Genomic DNA, 18,763 nt, shown 5'->3' on the forward strand with positions numbered 1-18,763 from the left:
TATATATATATATATATATATATATATATATATATACAATAAAAATAGATAGATAGATAGATAGATAGATAGATAGATAGATAGATAGATAGATAGATAGATAGATAGATAGATAGATAGATAGATAGATAGATAGATAGATACTCAATATTTCATATTTCATAATGCTTGCACCATGTTGTCAATATGCTCAATGACAGTCAGACTTTGTGACCTAATCCCAATTTATCTTCCTTCACGCCTATCAGACTAGGAAAAGGCGCCATATCAAGGGGAAAAACGGAAACTCAAATGTACTAGTCTAAGGGGGCTTTCACACCTACCTCCTTTGGTCCGGACTTTCGGACTTTCCAGATAGTTCGGATCAAATTGACAGGTGTGAAAGCTCCCCCGGACCATGGTCCGGACTAAAGACCGAGTCTTTGGTCCAGCCTCAGGAGGTGGTCTCGGTCCGGACTATCCTGGACCAAGGTCCGCTGCTGCGTAGTGTGAAAGCATTTTTTTGGAAGGTTCGAACTATCAGACCAAACACAGGAAATAACGTCAGATTCGCTCGTGCCGAAAAAAGTAAATAAACAGAAAAAAAGGAAAGAGGAGCCGTGGCAACCGGCGGCAACACTTGGGGAGAGGAGGAGATCATATTATATCCAGATTTGGTCAGAGGGATGGGTGTGTCAGTGTAGGCTGCACTTGTAAACGTTTACACGGAATTAAACAGTAGAGTGTTTAATATAAATCCCCAAACGATACATGCATTTTTTTATATAGCCTATTTTTTTTATATAATGACCCGAATATATATTTTTTCCGCCGAAAAAAGTCTGAAAAAGACAGATATTTATCAGCGGGTGACACCAAACAACATCTGCCCCAGCAAGTCAGAGCTTTTATTTCTCTCACACTCACACACAAGTGACCTGGAGAGATGCAGCCGCATCTGACAGGAGGATCGCGCGTGTGTGCGCATAGCGTGTGTGTGTGTTCCCCTCCACTACACAAAACAGCTGATCGCTGATCGCTGCCACTCTGATCAATAAGAGCATTTCGCCGCGGCACAATCCTCTTTTTTTCTCTCCTTTCATCAGCTCTAAACTCACTCTTCTGCACCGCGATTACAAACCACAGCGTGCTTTGCAGCAGTATGCTATATTTTTCTTTTTTTTTTCTTTTTTTACACATATTTCTATTTTATTTTTTTCAGAGCACTTTCTATGCGCTAACGTCAGACGCACGCTCATCCGTCATGACGTCGGTAGATCCTTTAGTCCGCTGTCATAATAGCAGTGTGAAAGCGAACTTTACTGGACTATATGGAAACAATGTAACAAAAAAAAAAATTAAGTCCGGACCTTGGTCCGGACTATTAGGTGTGAAAGCGCCCTTAGTATAGTTTGTAAAGGTCCGCTGGTATGGAATGATCTTAAAGACTTACAAATGTCTCCAACTCTACAAGTTTTTAAAAAGAGACTTAGGAGGCAACTGTTGCTGGAATATGATCAAATATGAATTAATGCTGTAATCCCTTTCTCTACCTAGCTGTAACTTTGATTTTGTGACTGTTGTTTGGTTTGACTGGACTACTTGGACCTTGTTGGGAGTAGGGCTTAGGTTGGTTTCGGGTTGGGGAATTGTCATTGTTATTGTTATGGGGGGGGGGGGGCGTTGTGTTGTTTGTATGTGAAGGTCCTTGTGCCTGGGCCCCTCTCAAAAACCTATTCAGCTTCCTAGGGTGTCCCATTTTCACATGTAAAAGATATATCGCACTGTGTATTCTGACACCTTTTCATTAGAACCAGCATTAACTTTTTCAGCAAATTCAGCAACAGTATAGCTCATCTGTTGGATCGGAAAACAAGGGCCAGCTTTCGCTCCCCGCATGTAGTGAGCCTTGGCCGCCCACGACCCTGTCACCGGTTCACCACTGTTCCACTTTTGATAGATACTGACCACAGCAGATGGGGAACATCCCACAAGAGCTGCAGTTTTTGAGATGCTCCGACCCAGTCATCTGGCCATCACAAGTTGTCAAACTCACTCAACTCCTTACAGTTGCCCATTTTTCCTGCTTCTACACATCAACTTTGAGGACAAAATGGGGCGGCAGAGGCTCAGGTGGTAAAGCGGGTCGTCCAATGATCAGAGGGTTGGCGGTTCGAATCCCGCTCTGTCCCGGTTGCTGCCGTAGTGTCCTTGGGCAAGACACCCACCTTGCTCCTGATGGGTCGTGGTTCGCGCCTTGCATGGCAGCTTTCGCCATCAGTGTGTGAATGTGTGTGTGAATGGGTGAATGTGATGTACTGTAAAGCGCTTTGGGTATCGTTCAGGTAGAAAAGCGCTATATAAATACAGACCAATTACCATTTACAAAATGTTCACTTGCTGCCTAATATATCCCACCCACTAGCAGGTGCAGAAGTTTGAGTGTTCTGAATCTAATGAATCTAATTCATTATTGAAAAATTGAACCAATTTTATCCAAAATTTGTATCTGCAGGACGTCTGAACTATAGCCTTGGCTGCTACTCCCCAGGAAAAAGACTGCATGAAGGAGCTGTGGGTGAAAAAGAGCCACCATGGTCAGGATCTTGAAGTCAATGCCTCTTTATTCAAGCAGTGCACAGAGTCTCCCTCAACAGAGTCATGGGAGAGGAGCTCCCTGAACAGAGAAATACATCAGTATTTAAGCACAATGCAGAGTACTCATAACACACGTCATATTGCCTAGCAACGGCCAGGTTCTCTCTTACGGTGCAAGGAAGATGTTTCAGAAACTTGGCCTCTCAGAGCCGTCTGCTAGACCTACCTCCACTATCTTCAAGGCCTTTGCAAATTAAAACTAGACTGAGACTTCTCACATATCTTTTCTGCAAGACAGGACCTATAAACAGCGAGGTTAAATGAATACATGAACACCATTTTTGCATCATTTAATGAACACTTTTCCATCAGGAGCTTACAATGTCTGTGTTGTGCTTTGTAAATGTGTCTTCAATCGATACTTTCCCAGTTCCTTGACCTGAGTCTGGCCCACTTACAGCAGAGCTGTCAGATGCTGCTTCCTCATCTGGACCAGTTCTGGCAGGCACACAAAGAAACTCCCTGGCTGTCAGCCAACACTGGAGGATAGAAAACAGCTGGAATCAGCCCAGATGTGCAGGTATATGGGTCAGACTTACATATATTTTGGGCCAGAATTTACAGTTTGCTACTGCTGATATGATTCATTATATGTTTCTGTTTGTTGTACTGTGTGCATGCGACTCAATGGCTTCATTTGCTTTTTAAAGATTAGATGTCCAGTGTAGTTTTCAATGGGTGCGGAGCGGAGCTGATATAATGAGGAGACTTATGATCATTGAACGTCAGTGCAACAATGGATGAGGGGGAGAAAAAAATATTTTTAAAAGTTTGTGAGAATCAGGGCGGTGTTTAGTTTAGTTGGTAGAGCAGCCGGCCCAATGTTGAGGCTACAGTCCTCACTGCAGACGGCCCTGGTTTGAATCCTGCATAGAACGCCCCTTTCCTGCATGTCATGCCACTTCCTCCCCATTTCCTGTCTCTCTCTTGACTGTGCTTTCCATTTTTTTAAAAGTTGGTTTTCGTGCTGCTGCTTTAACACCTGTTGAGGCTTAACAGATGACGTTACCTTAAAGCAGATATCAGTGGAATGTTTTTGTTAATATAAGTCCTAAATAGTCCTATTTTCCGTCAGCAATCACTTACATGAAGTATTTCAGCCTAAACACGAGTCTCTCCGTCACTCTGCTCTGCTGTAACCCGAGGAGAAAATTTTCCTTGTGGGATACAAGTGTTATCCAATGAGGAGAGAGAACGGCATGAAGGGCTGTGTGTGCAGCCAAGGGATGCGCGTGAATGTGGTGACGTAGCACGAGGACCAATTGATGCCTGACAAGGGCGGGGGCTGCTAACTCATGGTGCGTTCAAAGAAACTCGTACTTTGTGTTTTTCCTTCCTGTGAAGTCATACCAGTTCGATCTGGTACGAGTTCACGGGTCGGAAGTTACGAGTGGCCGTTATAGGGAACTTTCACAGACAACAGGATGGTAAAAACACGAGCTACGGGTTACCTGGAACGCCACCAAGTCGTAGTTGTGACTTGAAGCTGTAACTTACGGTTTCAAAAGCCTGCCTTGAACGCAGCATTAGCCGAAACGGCCGTGAAGCTGATATCTGCTTTAATAACTACCTCAGCAGCTCATTAAGATGATTGACACCTATCCAGGCTTGTGTGAACATCACCAGCAGTTAGAGAAAAGTAGCACCGACAATACCTGTCACATCCATCAGCTGAAAATGCCTTTGTCTCAGGTTTTAGCTTTTAACCAAGAAGCACAGCTTTGTTTGTGTCACAGCTGGATGGATTTGAGTTTGACTAATTAGCCTCACAAAGGTTTTATAAATCAAATAGCTGCAGAGGTTTTTCAGGACGCACAGAAGCAAACAGTTCTTCTTCATCTGTACAACAAGAAAAATCACCAAATTGTCTCACCTGACAGGGATATGGACCATTCACACACACACACACACACACACACACACACACACACACACACACACACACACACACACACACACACACACACACACACACACACACACACACACACACACCAACACGTTCACACTGTTGGCAGGGAGCTTCTAAGCCAACAGCCTGAAGAAGCAAAAACAGGAGCAAGTGAAGAAAGAGATGTCTCCGTGGAAGAAGGTGATGACAGTGGAGGAGGAGGAGAAGCCAATCACAAGTCTCAGATTCACATCAAGCCAAGTGATGAAATGAAAGGAGCAGCAGAGAAGGTGGAGCTGTTTGCGCAGACAAAGTCCAAAGAGCCTGATCTGAGGCCTGCCTGAGGTGAAGAGCCAAGAGGTCAAGCAAATGAAATCTCTGTTGAACAATTGGACTGGAGAGCAGAAAACAAACTCTGAGACCAAAGAGGAGGTAACTCCGTCTGCATCAGTTTCTGAAAAAGCAGCGACACTGAAATCCCATTATAGTCCATTCAATGGCTGAAGGAGAAGCAGTGGGAGGCTAAGGGCCGTAGCCAGGCTTTAGAAATTGGTGAGGTCCGAAGGGGTGGGGGGTATGTGAACATGTGGAAAATGTTCACATTATTGACAAAAAAACTATGACTCACTTTGGACCCCTCTAGCTAGTATGATTTTATAGCCTGTACATAATTGCATCAAAATGACCCACAATTATTATTATTATTATAGACCCATTAGTGAAAGGAAGCTACATGATTGAGCTTTACACCGCTGGCTATGAAATGTCCTGTGGTTTTTAGCCTTTTATGATTGCATTTAACCTACCGTTTATAGCTGAGAACATCAGGTACTATTGTTCCCTCTCCATTAAATAAAGTACAGTGAAAAAGTATTTGCCCCCTTCCGAATTTCTTACTTTCTAGCAGATTTGTCACACTTAAATGTTCTTTATATATATATATATATATATATATATATATATATATATATATATATATATATATATATATATATATATATATATATATATATATATATATATATATATATATATATATATATATAGTATTTTGGTAGGGCAGCCATCTAGGGAAGGTTTTCACCACTGTTCTAGCTTTCTCCATTAGGGATAAAGGCACCTCTCACCGGCTTACTGGAGTCCCAGGGGAGTCCCCCCCACCCCCAAAAAAAAGGTTGCTCTATGACACACACCTTTTTTATTGCATTTGAACACATGTAATATTTTATATGAATTTTTAATGTAGGCCTATCTTATAGAGCATTAGAGCTCAATAACTCCCAGGTCATGTGACCTGATGGCTCAAAATCAACACAGCATGGTAGATCTAATCCTCCTCTATGATATGCACCTGTTTTTATTGCATTTAAACACATTTGATATTTTTCTATGAATTTTTAATGTATTTTATACAGTTAATATGAGCGTTAGAGCTCAATAACTCCCAGGTCATGTGACCTGTTGGCTCAAAATCAACACAGGATGGTAGGGCTAAGCTTGCTCTATATAACACACACCTCTTTTTATTGCATTTGAACACATCTTATATTTTCTATGAATTTTTTAATGTATTGAGAAGGAGCGAATGTCTGTCAAATATCCAACTTAAAACTAACTTCACTGCGGTGCTCAATACTCACTGCTGCAGTCATTATAAATATCAAAGGTGTGATGGCGACAGCGAGGTTGGAAAAGCTCCCTCCTCCCTCCCCCTGCTTGTCGTCCAGCCTCTGCATATTGTGAAGTGTATATAACTTTCTTCACCACTACAGTATTGGCAGTATTTCCATGCCAATTAAGCAAATTGTGTTAGAATACCACAATATCGTCACCACAGCTGGTCTGTATCTGAGCTTAATTTCTGCCAGTAATTGCATCACCTGCTATTTAATTACAATTTGATTAGGTATTGTAATTTAAATCAAAAATGTTGTACTGAAGTTTGAGCAGACACTTTAGTCCACTGTGACAGCTGTGAAGAGGAATAAAAAGGTTTCACATTTAAGAGCCCTGTGCTGGCTGAGAAAAACAATCCAGCCAATCAGAGCACCAATCATGAATTAGCATAATGGAAGCTGCTGTTGTGGGGGAAAAGCTTGAAGGCAGGAGTGAATATTGGACTTGTCTCCGCTCACACTGTAGCTCAGTGGTGCATTGGGGCAAGACCTCATGGACGTCATAGCCTATGTTATGAATCATGTGAGCTGCTTGACAAAATGTGGGGAGTTTCAATGCAATCAAGTGGGACATAGCACAACTTAAAATATGAAATTATGTGATAACCACTTTGTGATTACAAAGGAGCTGGTAGAGGAATCATCTTTCATACACAACCCTAACATGTATGTCTGGAAGTGAGACCTGGTGTGTGGCTTCAGGGAGTCACCAGCCAGGCAGCAGTTGTCAAGGCAGATTTCTTAATACTTTTATCTAAACCAAAATCTGCTACATAAATACATAAATTGCATCTAGACAGCATGGGAATGTTGGTGATTTGTATTTAACTGTCTATAAGTGTTTTGCTTCATAAGAGAAAATGTTTAAAAAAAAAATACCACTAGGCTACATTGACTTCAGTTGTTCCCATGAGAGCAGAATTCAAAATGTTCTCAAAATTTAGATTTTGAGATAAAATTCTGATATTTGCCAAACTTCATCAACCACGACTCCAAAATATTGTCATTTTTTTCCAGGAAGATTGAAAATGTATTTAGCAAGAATTGGATGTTTACAGTCAAACGTTTTCATGCACTGTAGGCTCAATTTTCGATAAATCAAAGATATGTGTGGATCATTTGTGTAGATGCAGATGGACTTCATAAAAAAATCATCTGTTCACTGTTTGTATCTTTTTACAGTCTATGGTTTCATGGTTTGTATGCATCAGGACTTGGCCTCCGCTCCACTAGATGTCGCAATCAGAAACTCATTTACCGCTTTTATTTTGAAAGATGTAGACCGGAAACTGTGGCCGGTAGCTGGTTAGCTTCCTGGAGAAGAGCTTCGGCTGAGAGGGAAATAAAACCAGTAACGTTACAGTACAGACTGAGTAAACATGGCCGGGACGGCTTCAGTGGCTGGTGAAGTGTTTGTCGACGCTTTGCCGTATTTTGACCAAGGTTATGATGCAGCGGGCGTGAGAGAGGCGGTGAGTAAACAGACAGCTTGCTTTGTACGCTGAGCAGCATGGTTAGCTACCTTGGCTAACCATGCTGCAGTCATGTTGGGAGATCAAAAGTACTTCTAATCAGCTCAAAGTTTGTTTTAACAGCATATCCGGATTATACATATTTGTTATTTTTATTTTCATTACATACATATTGGACAGGTAGTGTTTCACTTTAACTTATAGGCAGCATAGTGGGCTTAGTAAGATTGTGTACTGAGGCTGAAGACGCTTTTAATGAGCTTATAAACAAGGAGTCAAATCAGTACAGTCCATATTAGGTCTCTGACTATATTGTTCGTTTTTTAGTTTGAATGTTGTATCTGCCTCTTTTCCACCATCCCAAATGGTATGATTGTGGAGAAAATAGTAAATGTCCATTTGTAGTTAAATACCCATATTTAGCTCGATTATCCCTCCTGCCAGTTTAGGTTGATTTTCACCTTTACCAGTGGATGTGTGGAAGTTCAGCACTAAATGTATAAAGTAAATATCTGGGCTTTCAGGCTGCAGCGTTGGTTGAGGAGGAGACCAGGAGATACAGACCAACCAAGAACTACCTGAGCTACCTGCCCACACCCGACTTCTCTACTTTTGAGGTGATAAACTCCTCCCATGTCTGCAACTTTCTCCGTGGCATCAACCAGTGTGACAGAAATAACATAAAATGTCTTATTTCTTTTTGCCCCTTCAGACAGAAATCATGAGGAATGAATTTGAACGGCTTGCAGCTCGACAGCCCATGGACCTTCTGAGCATGAAGAGGTAAAGACAGTTTCACTTCTCTGGTTTGCCTTTCATTTTAACTTTATATTAGGGATTTGAGTCAAATTGTGTCATCATTTGTAAGTTTTGGCCAAGAAATGTGATTTGTGAGATCACAGTGTGACAGAAGTGATGACATTTCCTCCTTGTGAAATGCAGTCACAAGAACATTAAAGGGATAGTTCAACATTTTGGCAAATTGGCCCATTCCCATAATCCCTATAGTCATAGCAGTAGGTTTGTTTCCTTTATTTGTCGGTGCAAGCTATTTTCAGAACGGCCCGAGCCGCGAGCTGCTTAGAGCTACGCTACGGAGGCTAATGGGATTTCTTGGTTTCCCTCATCAAACTCATCAAATACACAATCCAACAACTCCAAAATGCTCTGGTGGACAAGTTGTGACCTGCACATTCACCACGCAATGAAATAATAATGTCTCTGCATTTACCTCGAACACAACAAGTGTTACTTTAAACTTTGACCACCAAAATTAGTACATCGTTTTGTCCAAGTTAATGTTGGGGCCATAACTCCCTCAAGGCATTACTAAAATATTGCATTGACCCTTGACTAAGCTCTGACTGTCGCAGGCGCTGAGCCATATTGCCTTATTGTCTTTCTCTCTCTGTGGCTCCAAATGTTGATCATTTCACCTCTTCCTCCCTGTGGAGATATGAGCTGCCGGCGCCGTCAGCAGGACAGAAGAACGACATCACAGCGTGGCAGGAGTGTGTCAACAACTCGATGGCTCAGCTGGAGCACCAGGCGGTCCGCATTGAGAACCTGGAGCTCATGTCACAGTATGGAACCAACGCATGGAAAGTCTACAATGAGTATGTAACAGCAGCCTTTTCTCGCAAAGAGCAACCGGGTGACAAACCAAGTCCAAAGAATGACAACATGCTACTTTGTTTTCCTCCTGCAGTAACTTGGCCATGATGATTGAGTTGGCACAAAAGGAACTGCAGAAATTCAGGTGAACGATCATCAAAACTATTCTTTTTTTGTGTCATCAAACGTTTTCCACATTTAGAAGTATCACTTAATTGTTATTTCACAGGAAACAAATCCAGGATATAAACTGGCAGCGTAAGAACGATCAGCTGGCAGGAGGAGGCAAACTGCGAGAGCTGGAGTCAAAGTAAGTTGCTCTAAGAGCTACATGTTGCAAACACAGGTTCCGTTTCCCTCTGTCTTAACATCGGTATCTGTCCCTCGACAGCTGGGTATCTCTGGTGAGCAAGAACTATGAGATCGAGCGGGCCATCGTCCAGCTGGAGAACGAAGTCGCTCAGCTCAGGCAGCAGCAGGGAGACGAGAACAAGGAGAATATCCGACAGGACTTCTAGAGCAGCAGCAGCAGCTTCGATAAGGTGTTATAAGACTCACAGGACTAAAGGTCCACAGGATGGACACATTTCCATGGGGAGGATTTGATCTGAAATGGCATCATCCAACACAGTGACATTCAGATGGAGCTGCCCAGGAACCTCAGTGACGACAACACACACTCCAGCAGACCTGACACGTCATATTCTGCTGTACAACACAGTGGAATATAAATATGGTATGAAGCAGCTTTTTTTCTAAGGATTGTACATGTTTAAAGAGAGACTATGTACAGTGTGCAAGAGAAAATGATCACAAACTACTTAGAAATGGAAAGTGAAATGCATAGACAGATAGAGACCATCTAGTGATAACACACCCTTCTTCAAACTTGGTCTTTATTTTAATCTCAACTACACACCTGTGAAGTGTTCATACACTATCGCAGTTGATTTAAAAACTAGTCAGCTTCTCAGGAACAGTCGTAATAAGCCACACACCTTTGCTTTATTCAATACAAGTATGCTTTTTGCTGCTTCAGCGTAGCCTCACTTGTTTTGGTTTAAAAACCCACTCATGGTGGCTAATGCTACCTACCTTTTGATAGATGTTACTGTGTAACTGGCTCCGTGGAGTTGGTTTACTGGCTTTATGATTCCTCTTGTCCTGCTGTTGAATCAGCATCAACATTTATCATTAGGTCATAAATGCAACACATTTTTCAGACTAAGTGTAATTGTCTCATTTATACACGTACGTATCGGTCTTTGTGGCTGTCTACCCACAGAGGAGTGTGTTTGGACTTAAGTGTACATAGTTTGTTGAGTCTGTGAGCTTTTCCTTGACTTCCATTGATTACATTTTTTATGCTGTTCTAATAAATATGAACATTTCTTATATTTCCTAGTGTATGAATTGGATTATTTCTCAGGCTACAAAGCACCTGCATGACCCGGTCCTGCTCATGTAAACACATGGATTACATGTGTTATCCATCTTAGGAAAGCTTCTGTTTAGTCTGATCTGAAATCTGTTACCTCACTGGTTTTACTTTACAGCAGGTTAGTTTCTTTATAACATGAAGGTAATGAAGGTGAAGTATGTTCAAATAATTCATATCCCACTCCCAGTGCGATAAACAGGCAGCCAACAGATGATAACATACCTCAAACCACCTCAAAGCTTTCGTTTCCCATTAAGCACTGGCGAGTGTAGTTTGTCATTTATTAACCCCCATGTGAATTAAATGTCCAGTGACCGATTAGACAAACTAATCTTCAACTAATGTTGAGGAACTCACCCAGTTCAGTCAGGCCGCTCCAGGGCAGCATACCCAACAGTAAAGGCTTTTAATCATTTACCTACGCTGGTTTAGTAATTACACATCTACAGTGAACAGTCTGACCACTCAGGGTACGTGCTAGATAATCTCTAATAGGAATAGCAGTTAGTCAAATATGTAAATATATTTTAACTGATAAGACAGGGCACAGATGTTGAACATGCTCATGATGTGGCTCATCAACCGCAGTCAGTTAGAGGTCTTGGTTTCAAAGGTGAAATAACATTAACAGCTCCCCCTGGTAATCCCACACAACATGGCTGCACATGAAATCATCCACCATCAGAAACTCCAATGTAATATTACAACAACATGAAATAACATAAACAAACAGGCACCAGTCATTCATGGTGCATGCATGGATGGATGATGGATGATGGACCCCATTTAGGACAGCAGTATTTGATTGGAAGTAAGTATGAGTTTTTGTGGAGCATTAATTGGTTACTCATCAGTCTGAGGGAATGTACAGAAGAGCCATACATCATACATTCACTGGCTCTGTTTTCCCAAAATAACAGCATTATTAATTAAAAAAGGGCTTGATATTTCCGTCACACAGTAAGTGGTGGGACACTGATTGGCATCTGTTAGTTATCTTCCAGTTTCCATGGAGACAACCAGGGCCCCAAAGCTGTTCAGCTATCAGGCTCACTGAGCTGAGGCGCCTCACCTCTTTTAGACACTGAAGAGATGCTCTGGTCACATCCTCATGAAGCTGAAACACTTTTATTCAGACAGGCTCTTGGTCAGTCTGTGAAACCTCCTACATTTTATCTTATTGCTTCTATTGTTGCATTTGAACTCATGTAAAGCGATTTTTACCTCAAAAGTTGTTAAATAACTTTTTACTTTTACTTGTATTAGTCCTTGGGCCAGACCAGATACCGGTATCACTTGAGCAAAACCTTACCTATACTAAATTGTTTTTAGGGTCAATATAAGTAAATTAAAATATGATAGCCTTTTCATATGAGCAGATTTTTATATGTTTTGTTATTTTCCCCTATAGGCAGATTGTCATTAAAGTGGTTTGTCAAGTGGCTCAGATCGGATCTGTAACATGAACCTGTAAACGGGACAAATACGCATGGAATCTGATATTGTCAGATTAAATTCCGCCCCCCCTTATATGTGGAAATAAATCGGATACAAATCGGATATCTGCATCTGCAGTCTAAACAGACAGATCGGACCTTTCCTGGCAATGCGTGCCATACGTCATCAATGATAATAATTCACGTGCCCACACGTTTTGCTGAACCTCTAGCCTGTTATTGACACGTGGGGCTGACCGGGACTACCGTGGCCAGTTGTCACAGGAATTATAGTGTTTCATTATCATGGTGTCCGCGCGTCTGTTTTTGTCAAGTCCATGCAGATCGATACGAGGGCAAGCGAGGGAGTGTGAAAAAAGAGAGCGCGCGAGACAAACACCAGATTTCATTTGAGAAAGATGATTTCCAGGGATGGCACTTTTTTTTTCGTTTTTGAACAGCAACAGTCTATTACTTTAAGAGGTGATAAATACTATAAACTGCCAGTCAGCAAGGTCTATCATATCAAAACTTAATCTAGGGGTGTATAGGTTTTTGTTTTTTTTTAATCACAACTAGAATTTGCCCTCCCAGGTGATACCGATATGTGAAATTTTGGGTCTTGGCTCAAGGTCTAGGACCTTCCCTGGCAATGCGTGTGCTACATCATCAATGATAATATTACAGTAATTCACGTGCCCACACGTTTTGCTGAACCTCTGTAGCCTGTTATTGACACGTGGGGCTGACCGGGACACCTTGGCCAGTTGTCACAGGAATTATAGTGTTTCATTTTCATGGTGTCAGCGCGTCTGTTTTTGTCAAGTCCATGCAGATCGATACGAGGGCGAGCGAGGGAGTGTGAAAAGAGAGAGCGCGCGAGACAAACACCACATTTCGTTTGAGAAAGGCCCAAAGTTGTTAAAGTGAGAAAAAAATACTTAATTGACAGGGCTTTCACATCCACCACCTTTTGTTCACGTTTTGTTGATCTGCGTCCATCATTGTCCAAAATAAAGGACTTATCTATCTATCTATCTATCTATCTATCTATCTATCTATCTATCTATCTATCTATCTATCTATCTATCTATTCTATCTATCTTGCCTCTACACCAATTGAATAAGGTATTGGGAAGAAATATAATTTGTCAAAAAGTATCCTTATTGTAATTAGAAAATACATTGCAATGATTTAGACCTGACAATCAGCTTATTATGAAGCTTATTTACACCTATATTAGATAAATTACTTGAAACACTACTCAAGGGTTTACAGTATTACAAGTCTCTGTGGCTGGCCAATAGTTCACACCCAAAGGAGAGGATATGATGAAAGAAAGATGATTTCCAGGGAAGGCACTTTTTTTCGTTTTTGAACAGCAACAGTCTATTACTTTAAGAGGTGATAAATACTATAAATCTGCCAGTCAACAAAGTCTATCATATCAAAATTTAATCTAGGGGTGTATAGGAATAAAATAATCACAACTAGAATTTGCCTCCCAGGTGATACTGATATGTTTTGGGTCTTGGCCCAAGGACTATATATGTTAATAATGACATGAGGTGGATAAAACCTTTGTATACAGTAAAGCCTTAGTGTCTTGCCAATATGTGCCTGATATGTCAGTTGTGTTGACATTTTCTCCAGCACTGTGGGAAATTACAAAAGGCAACATGTCACCCTGGAAAATGTGCAATATATAATATCAGAGTAAGCTATCATTTATTAATTTTTTTTATTGCCACATTCCTTACACAGTGTGCATAACAATCATTCATCTGCCGCTCTGTCTTCACTTCCATCTTCGGTCAGATCGAGAAAAAAAAACTCAAACGATCTGAACATCTGATTAAACGTGAACTCAATCTGTGGCAAATCAAAAAAGCCCAGCTGCACGAGATTATCTGCATGGTTGTCGTGGGGAAGCCAGATGTCCAGCATAGAGACAGAGGGTGGGGAGGCAGGGGGCCAAAAGGTAGCGTGGTAGGTAGGTAGAGCAGCTCTGAAGAGTTTCTACATACACCAACACTAACCAGGGATTGAACTAAATAAAAAAAAAAACAACGAAAATACTGACAGCCGTGCTCTTTCACTCTTTGTCTTTTACAACTTTCACGCATCTCACACACACACACACGAGTTTGCAGGCACCGTTATACTGTTTGTTTGGAAAGAAACTATAGGGTTCTCTTTAGGAAAAGTCATCATCTGTGACTGAATCTTATCTGACTATGTGCAAAAACTTTGTGGACAGCGTCAGCCACCAGTAGCTAGAGTAGCAGTAGGTAATCTTGGCCATGCTCCAGTCTATATACTGAGAGTGTTGAGAGCTGGTACTAAAGTAACAGCATCTGGCAGGTTCTGGTTCTGGTCCTGGCCTCCTCCTTTTCCCTGCAGGAACTTCTGCCGATGCCTCTCCTCCTGGCGCTTCTTCTTCTCTTGCCGCTGCTGCTCTTTCCTCTGCTTGTTCGATACCTTAGGGGATGAAGGAAATAAACATGTTTGTCTCGTCAGGCTGTGGCATTAGATTGTGACGGAACAAGAAGCCGGTCAGCTACTCCACCTTGAGCTTTTGTACGTTGCTGCCCTCTGCTGACTGCCTTTGGTCGCTGCAGTCTGTGGCTGCAGCTCTGCAGGCGGAGCAGGATCCCGAGGCGCACTGGCCCTGGCAGGACTGACCCAGCACAGAACCGACGAGCCATTCAGCGTTGATGGTAGCCGCGCTCAGCTGGAGCAGGTTCTCCTCATCACCTGAGACAGAAAACACAAACAAACACATGAGCAACTGAGCAGTCTACTGAATTAGAGTTTTTTTTAGTGAACTGAAACTGTCGCTGAGCAGATAAGCTCATAATTGTGATTATAAATTAAATTTGGGAAGTGTGACTAAGTTGATTTCTAGTTTTTGCTCTTTTGCCCTCACTGTTTAAATCTTCCTGCAGCTAATGAGTCAAGTTGAACTTCTGACCCTGGATTCCTCGATTCTTGATGGAGCTCAGGATCACGTTGTCCTCCTCCGAGGCAGTGGGGGAAGGATTTTTCTGTCTGTCCCTCTGACCGTCCCCGAACTCACGCTGCTGGCCTCGTGAATTCTGCATGTTCTGACAACAGCAAAGGCAAGAAAAATCATCAGAAATGCACCATTAAAGGGTGTCTCATTTGGGGAGCTCTAACAAAACTTAAGCATATACATATACGTGTTAAATGTGAGAAACTCTAGAAATCTAAACAAGCAGGCCTGCAAGTTACTACATAACTTCATCTGATGTATGGGGTTTGTACACTGGAGTATACCTCTATGCGGAGCTGAGCTGGACTCTCAGAGTTGTCTCCAGTCCGCCTCACACTGTCATAATGATCTCCATAGCGGTATGCGATGTGCAGCTCTCTGCACACCTGCTTCTCGGCACCATTGATCTGCCATGAAAACACAACAGATAAACTGTGAATTGTACCAAGGGCTGTTAACTAGCATATCTAATGGCACAGGTAATTACATGGTGTAATTTGAAAGCTTTTGCATGCCCCTACCTCCCAGAGTGGTGTGTTCAGTTGATGGATGACCACCTTCACCTGTTGACTGCGAGCAAAAGCCACGATTGCGTCGTTCCCAGCAAATGTACCAGGCTGAGAGAGGTTAGACACTGGGCGGAAAGAAACAAAAACATGTTTTCACAAAGGTAAACCTACGCAGTGATCACACAGCGTAACTTCTTCGTAACTTTCAATGGTGCCCTACAGAAGCAAAGGGTGGAGGGAAGTATGGAAATATAAATATTATTTGTGAAGCAAAATATGTTTTTTAAATGTTGTACTTGTTGTCTTGGAGGTTCCCAATTTGGGAACCACTGACACGTTCAATCTGTCCACTGCAAGCAGACAGACTGACCACCAGGGGTCAGCACATAGTTGTTGGTCAAAATGGTCTCCCATTGATATCAAAGAACTTCTCATTCAAAGAAACTTCATGATTTTATTCACTGCTAATGAGGTCCTGGTCAAAGCCTCTTATCTGATCACAGGCTTTTATTTCCGTCATTGATTTAGTCTGTGTCTCAGACTAGGTCATTTTCTTACAGTGCTGTGCGAAGGGCACATCGTCCTCCACGAAAGGCTCAAAGTCTTGTCGATGAGACGACATATACTGGACAGTCTCTTGGCGAAGCCGCAGGTGACCCCGGGAGTGACCCTCTAACTGGTCGCCTAAGGCTCTGAACAGGCAGTTTCTGCAAACAAATGAAGAAGTAGACTAAGGTCTCTCCCAGGTAAATCTATCAGGACATTTTAACATTTCACAGGCGCCCATGTTAGAGTTGACATTAGATGCAAAAGTTTGGATTTTGGACAATAAGAGTAACTTTGGTTCTGCAAAACACAAGCTTCCCAGACCTTTGGCCCAGTAATAAACATGACGGATGAGCCCTGACAAGTTATTGCTCTAGTGACATTTTCCTTTAATGTGCAGCAGCCACACAGCTATAAAAATGATGTAGTTTACTTAACAACATATTGTTACTGACTGTGTACAAAGGGGAAGTGGACACAGAGGCTGGAAATGTTATGTGTCTTCTGGTTACTAATGGTGACACAGCTGTTGCCAGCTTGAAGCTAAGCCTTTTTGTGTATTATATGATTTAAGGGAAATGTGTTACAGTATCAGTGGCGCTTGCACCAACACAGTCACAACACAATCTTTTTCTGTCTCCTACCCATCTCCAGGGACTTCTCTCAGCTTGAGCCCCAGTGCCTGAAGCTGATTGGAGAAACTGACAAACTCTGCTCCTTCATCACCATCCTGAGGCCGGTTCTTGCGATCTTTTACAATGGCCCGGCGCGCAGCCCGCTCATCCCTCTTACGTTCCAGTTCACTCTTTTTATTGCTGCGCACAGGTTTCGAGGTCTGCTTCCTTGACATGACGGCTGCAGTCGTTTCTGCAGGCCTACAACACCAAATGTCTTCTCACAGTAACGACCCAGCACTTGCATCAAGCACAGCCAAACATCTGGAACCTGTTTTAAAAAAATACAGAGAAACAGAGGTGGGGAGGAGAGGAGAAAGAGAGGACACGTTTTCAGGATATGTTATGAGATATGTATTGTAGTTTTCTTATGGTATCTATCCCATGGTTGTCATTTCAGCTAGCAAACCAATCTGTTAATTAAGAGTTTGCAAGACATAAACATACCGCCACAGTCTCTGATGTAGAAGACATTGTACCAAAATACATAAGGAAATGTGACGTTTACAGGCTGAGACTATTGGACTATACGGCATTTATGGATAAATCTACTGAGCCGCGAGTTACTTTCGTATGTATCAGCGCATGATATTGTCAGACTAAGATAATATCGACGGATGAAGAAGCAGTTTGTTTCAGTCTGATCTGTTCTTGGATCTCGCAGCAAACAGGAGCTCTGCACAGCGTGTTGTAGTGGGAGCAGGTGAATATCATGTCTTGTTCCCCTAAGTGAAATATTGTATGATGAAATGTTTGACGAATTGACAACTGTGTCCAACACCTTTAGTCAGTATCTTTCACATGTTTTGAGGTGCTGTTATTCGTGGCAATAGTGTGTCACGGTGAGGAGTTCATTTTATAGCGTTACGTTACTCCCGTGTCGTCATTTTTGAAGCTAAACAACACTTCGACTAATTTCATCACATAGTTGACCAACAAGTCGACATTTCTAACTTTAACCAACAAAGAACGAGCTAACGTTAGCACTACGTAATAACTAGTACTAGATTTCTGCTAGATAATATTGATTTAATGCAATATTATCGACATAAGATTTGCTAACGTAAGTTCGACAGCTAGCAATTAGCTGAGCAGCTAGCTGGCGTTAACGGTTGAATATTACATAAACCATTTATCCCCGCCTGTAGCTCCACTACACAGTGAGCAGCTAAATACTTTAGCGTAGTGAACAAACTGGTACTTGCCTTTATTAGGCTGCGCTCGACGAGATGCGTCGTTATTTCGTTTCTTGTGTTTTTTGGCTCAGAAGGGAAATGTAATGATTGTCGTTTTTGTTTACAACTCAGTTTCCGCTTACGTAACTCCGTGTGCGTCAAAACGTACGGAAGCGGGAATGGGTCAAAAGAAAAAGAAAAAACTGCAAACGGATGTCGAAAGTAGCAGGTATCTATACATTATTTCACACATCATCTGCATGTATAAAGATATCCATATCCAAGATATCAAACTACTCCGATTAGAAGATGGTTTACATAAAAAACTAAATGTTTTCCTACAATTTGTTTGATTTATTCATCTTATATAAATAAACCAATAGCCTCTACATGTTCAAAAATTGTTATGTTTAGGCTATATATTGTTTTGTTTTTTTTGTTTTTTTTTACTTATTTAGGCCTACCATTAGTTTTTATCATAACCTAAAGTGGTCTCAGACAACTAAGAACTATTTATCATTTTGATAATTGCAGCAAGTCAGAAAACTCTGAGTCATTTTATATTACAGACTGTGACTCAGGATGAGGAGGCTGATTTACATTTTGAAAGAAATTTTGCATCTGAAAATCCCTCCAACTTCTACTCCACCTTGCTCGTAGAAAATCTACTCACCA

General features: G+C 41.7%; 2 protein-coding genes across 2 annotated transcripts; one reads left to right on the forward strand and one right to left on the reverse strand.

Moving 5' to 3' along the window:
• Positions 1-7,489: 7,489 nt before the first annotated feature.
• On the forward strand, positions 7,490-10,366 carry bcas2 (BCAS2 pre-mRNA processing factor). Its single transcript, XM_083976293.1, has 7 exons — positions 7,490-7,676; positions 8,201-8,293; positions 8,389-8,459; positions 9,131-9,292; positions 9,385-9,435; positions 9,520-9,600; positions 9,682-10,366. The coding sequence occupies exons 1-7, from the start codon at positions 7,584-7,586 to the stop codon at positions 9,806-9,808; spliced, it is 678 nt and encodes a 225-aa protein (XP_083832419.1). The 5' UTR covers positions 7,490-7,583; the 3' UTR covers positions 9,809-10,366.
• A 3,533-nt stretch (positions 10,367-13,899) lies between these two features.
• Positions 13,900-18,253, reverse strand: otud3 (OTU deubiquitinase 3). Its single transcript, XM_083974723.1, has 8 exons — positions 18,119-18,253; positions 16,884-17,184; positions 16,252-16,400; positions 15,706-15,818; positions 15,469-15,591; positions 15,143-15,275; positions 14,738-14,925; positions 13,900-14,649 (listed from the first exon to the last, which is right to left on the reverse strand). The coding sequence occupies exons 2-8, from the start codon at positions 17,087-17,089 to the stop codon at positions 14,482-14,484; spliced, it is 1,080 nt and encodes a 359-aa protein (XP_083830849.1). The 5' UTR covers positions 17,090-17,184; positions 18,119-18,253; the 3' UTR covers positions 13,900-14,481.
• Between the last annotated feature and the right edge of the window lie 510 nt (positions 18,254-18,763).

This window comes from Trachurus trachurus, assembly GCF_905171665.1.
Source record: "Trachurus trachurus genome assembly, chromosome: 7".
Taxonomy (NCBI): Eukaryota; Metazoa; Chordata; class Actinopteri; order Carangiformes; family Carangidae; genus Trachurus; species Trachurus trachurus.